Raw genomic sequence first — 3251 nt, 5'->3', positions numbered from 1 at the left:
ATGTTGGAGGGGTTTGTCTTGTATGTCTATGGTGAATATACACTGGAATTTGGTACTGTATAGTATATATATGTGAATGGTTGTATGATTTATGTTTCCGCTGCTTAGGCATGGATATATATATATATATATATATATATATATATATATATATATATATATATAAATGGATAGAATTTTGAGGACGTTACAATAGGCATCTAGATATGCATACAATTCGTCAAGCATTAGAGGGTCAACCAGTGTTTAGCCCTACCTACGGGCCGCACAACCTAGTCATGAGGGGGTAAGTCATGACATATAGCCATCAAGGGGGAAGTTTATAGATATATGGTTATGTATAGCACACACAAAAAGTAAAGATTACGTATTATAAATAGAAGTACTTTTGAATAGATAACTAAGAAATTATCATATTCTACATGATATAAACATTTGTTATTATACAAATGTTTTTCTTGATGTATATCGTATATAGTATTAATCAAATGATATGTTTCCAATTAACTCATATGCCACACATTGGTAATAACATGTTTTTCTTTACTGAGAGGTGTCTCACCCCAACATTATTAAACATTTCAAGTAATCCAGAGACGTGAGCAAGGTCGGCTCAGAGGTAAAGGGGGTGTAGAGTCAGCGTAGTCTTGGGGTGGGTTTTGGGCTGGTTTGTGGAGCCCACAATATTTTGGAATTTTTGGGAGGTGCTATGTATATGTGTATGCGTACAACTAGGTATATAGTACTTTGGTATTGTATTTTGGAATGTGTTGGATATGTATATACTTGGGTTGTGGTGATGTCAGCTATGCTCATACAGGATGTCAGAATTATATAATAATAATAATAATAATAATAATAATAATAATAATAATAAATGGATGGAAATTTCAGGTCGTTACATGATCAGCCCCTAACCTCTCTTTTATAATCACTTCCATCAAGTGATTAATAATGTATCATAATTATATCATAATTATAGACTTCACATAATCCGAGATGTCATTATAGTTTTACAAAATTCTGAGATCATTAATTAGAAAACAAAATTACAATTATGATAACAATAGTTTATTTAAAGACCTTTAATATTACCTCAACAAATATAATTATAATTTCATTTGAGGCAATTAATGTTTTATATTCTCTCACTTGATTCAAGAGAAATTACTTAACGTAGTTGATCATAATGCGCATACATTAGTTATCATTAAAATATAGAAAACTTGTAGGAGTCATAGCGGTTCCATATCATCTTTATTAACATAGTTCCTTCCATACACTACAATACAAGTTCCACTACACATAATGATCTTTTTGTTGAGAGGCATACATTAGGTCCAAATTTAATCCTGTTATCATTATTCCATAACAATTATTTATACAAAATGGAAAAAAAAAATAACAGAAACATTTTCATTATCGAGCTCAAATATCAATTGAACAACATACATTAAGATTCAATAATACCCATTTTTCAACATGACCAATAAATGTTTTGGGTGGCAATATATTCATCAATGGATCAGCTATCTTACAATCGATGCTAACATGTTCAATTGATACTTTTTGTTTCTGTACGTCTTCTTTAACAGCCAAGTATTTCAATTCCATATGCTTAGCACCCTTTGAATACTTATCATTCTTAGAGAAGAAGATAGCTATGGAATTATCACAATAAATCATCAGCGGCTTGGCGATACTGTCAACTATTCTAAGTCTTGAAATAAAGTTCCGCAACCAATTAGCCTGAACTGTAGCCTCAAAGCAAGCTACAAATTCAACTTCCATAGTGGATGCAACAATTATTGACTACTTCGCACTCTTCCATGAAATTGTTCCTCTAGCTAGCAAGTATACATAGCCAAATGTGGACTTTCTTGTATCCACACATCCAGAAAAATCAGAATCCGAATATCCAACCACCTCAAGATGATCAGACCTTTGATACATAAGCTTGTAATCTTTCGTTCCTTGCAAGTACCTTTGAACTTTCTTTGCAACCTTCCAGTGAATTATTCCTAGATTACTTTGATATCTACCGAGCATTCCAACTGCAAAGCTAATGTCAGGCCTTGTGCACATTTGAGCATACATCATGCTCCCAACAATAGATACATAAGGAGTATCCTTCATTTGCCTCCGTTCCATATCATTTTAGGACATTGCATAAGACTGAACTTGTCTCCTTTCTGAATTAGAATGGGTGAAGCTGAGCATTTTTCCATGTTAAATCTCTATAAAACTTTATTTATATAACCTTTCTGAGACAAACCAACCAATCCTTGGGACTGATCTCGAAATATTTCTATTCCAATCACATACTTTGCCTCTCCCATATCTTTCATTTCAAAGTTTTTAGAGAGAAATTCTTTAGTCTCATGTAACAGACCAAGATCATTAGTTGCAAGCAAAATATCATCAACATACAGAATCATGAATATAAACTTACTCCCACTAATCTTCAGATATATACACCGATCAACAGTGTTTTCTTTAAATCCAAAGGAACCAATGGTATTATTAAACTTAAGATACCATTGTCGAGAAGTTTGTTTAAGTCTGTATATTGACTTCTTAAGTTTACACACCAAATTTTCTTTCCCTTCAACTGTAAATGTAACGACCTGCCTGAATTTACTACATAATCAACCATATTAAATATCATTAACCTAAGACACAACAAAGTCAACCCCGAACACGTGGGTAATGGGGACACACCTGTCATATACAGCTGAAACCGAAACCGCAGTAAATATATATATTTCATTTATCCGACCATAAAATACAATATACCAGAGTTACCTACATTCCACCATATACTGTATATATATACAATCCTCAAAACATCAAAAGATAAAACTAGGATCTAATACCAAAAACTAGCTAATCCTAACTCAAAACTCACCTTCCTAGCGGGGTAGTAAAAACTGCCTCAACGGCCGGCTCAGTCCGCCTGTCTTTCTGAGTTCCCTAAAATGGTTTAAGTTAGGGTGAGACACCTCTCAATAAGGGAAATAAACTAAATACAGTTGTATGACAACATCAATATTTGCGTGCTATAATAGATATATAGTACATGTCATATATTTGAAAACACTGATAATATCATAGCTGAATAAATATACCATTTCATAAATATATTAAATCATGTTGTATTTCATTGTTCATAAAATCATCTGATATAACTAGTAATTCTAAAATTTACCCAAGATGAATAGCTAACTAATGTCATGTATTATCCCCCATGA

At 32.5% G+C, this 3251-nt stretch overlaps 1 protein-coding gene across 1 annotated transcript; it reads right to left on the bottom strand.

Moving 5' to 3' along the window:
• Nucleotides 1-1812: 1812 nt before the first annotated feature.
• LOC131146724 (secreted RxLR effector protein 161-like) lies at nt 1813-2151 on the bottom strand. Its single transcript, XM_058096481.1, has one exon. It carries the CDS (start codon nt 2149-2151, stop codon nt 1813-1815), a length of 339 nt encoding a protein of 112 aa, XP_057952464.1.
• Nucleotides 2152-3251: the final 1100 nt, after the last annotated feature.

Source organism: Malania oleifera, chromosome 13 (assembly GCF_029873635.1).
Source record: "Malania oleifera isolate guangnan ecotype guangnan chromosome 13, ASM2987363v1, whole genome shotgun sequence".
Classification (NCBI taxonomy): Eukaryota; Viridiplantae; Streptophyta; class Magnoliopsida; order Santalales; family Ximeniaceae; genus Malania; species Malania oleifera.
This window is presented reverse-complemented; position numbering and strand designations above follow the sequence as displayed.

Coding starts and splice junctions, on each gene's coding strand:
- LOC131146724 (XM_058096481.1), bottom strand. CDS start 2,151: ATGGAACGGAGGCAAATGAAGGATACTCCTTATGTATCTATTGTTGGG.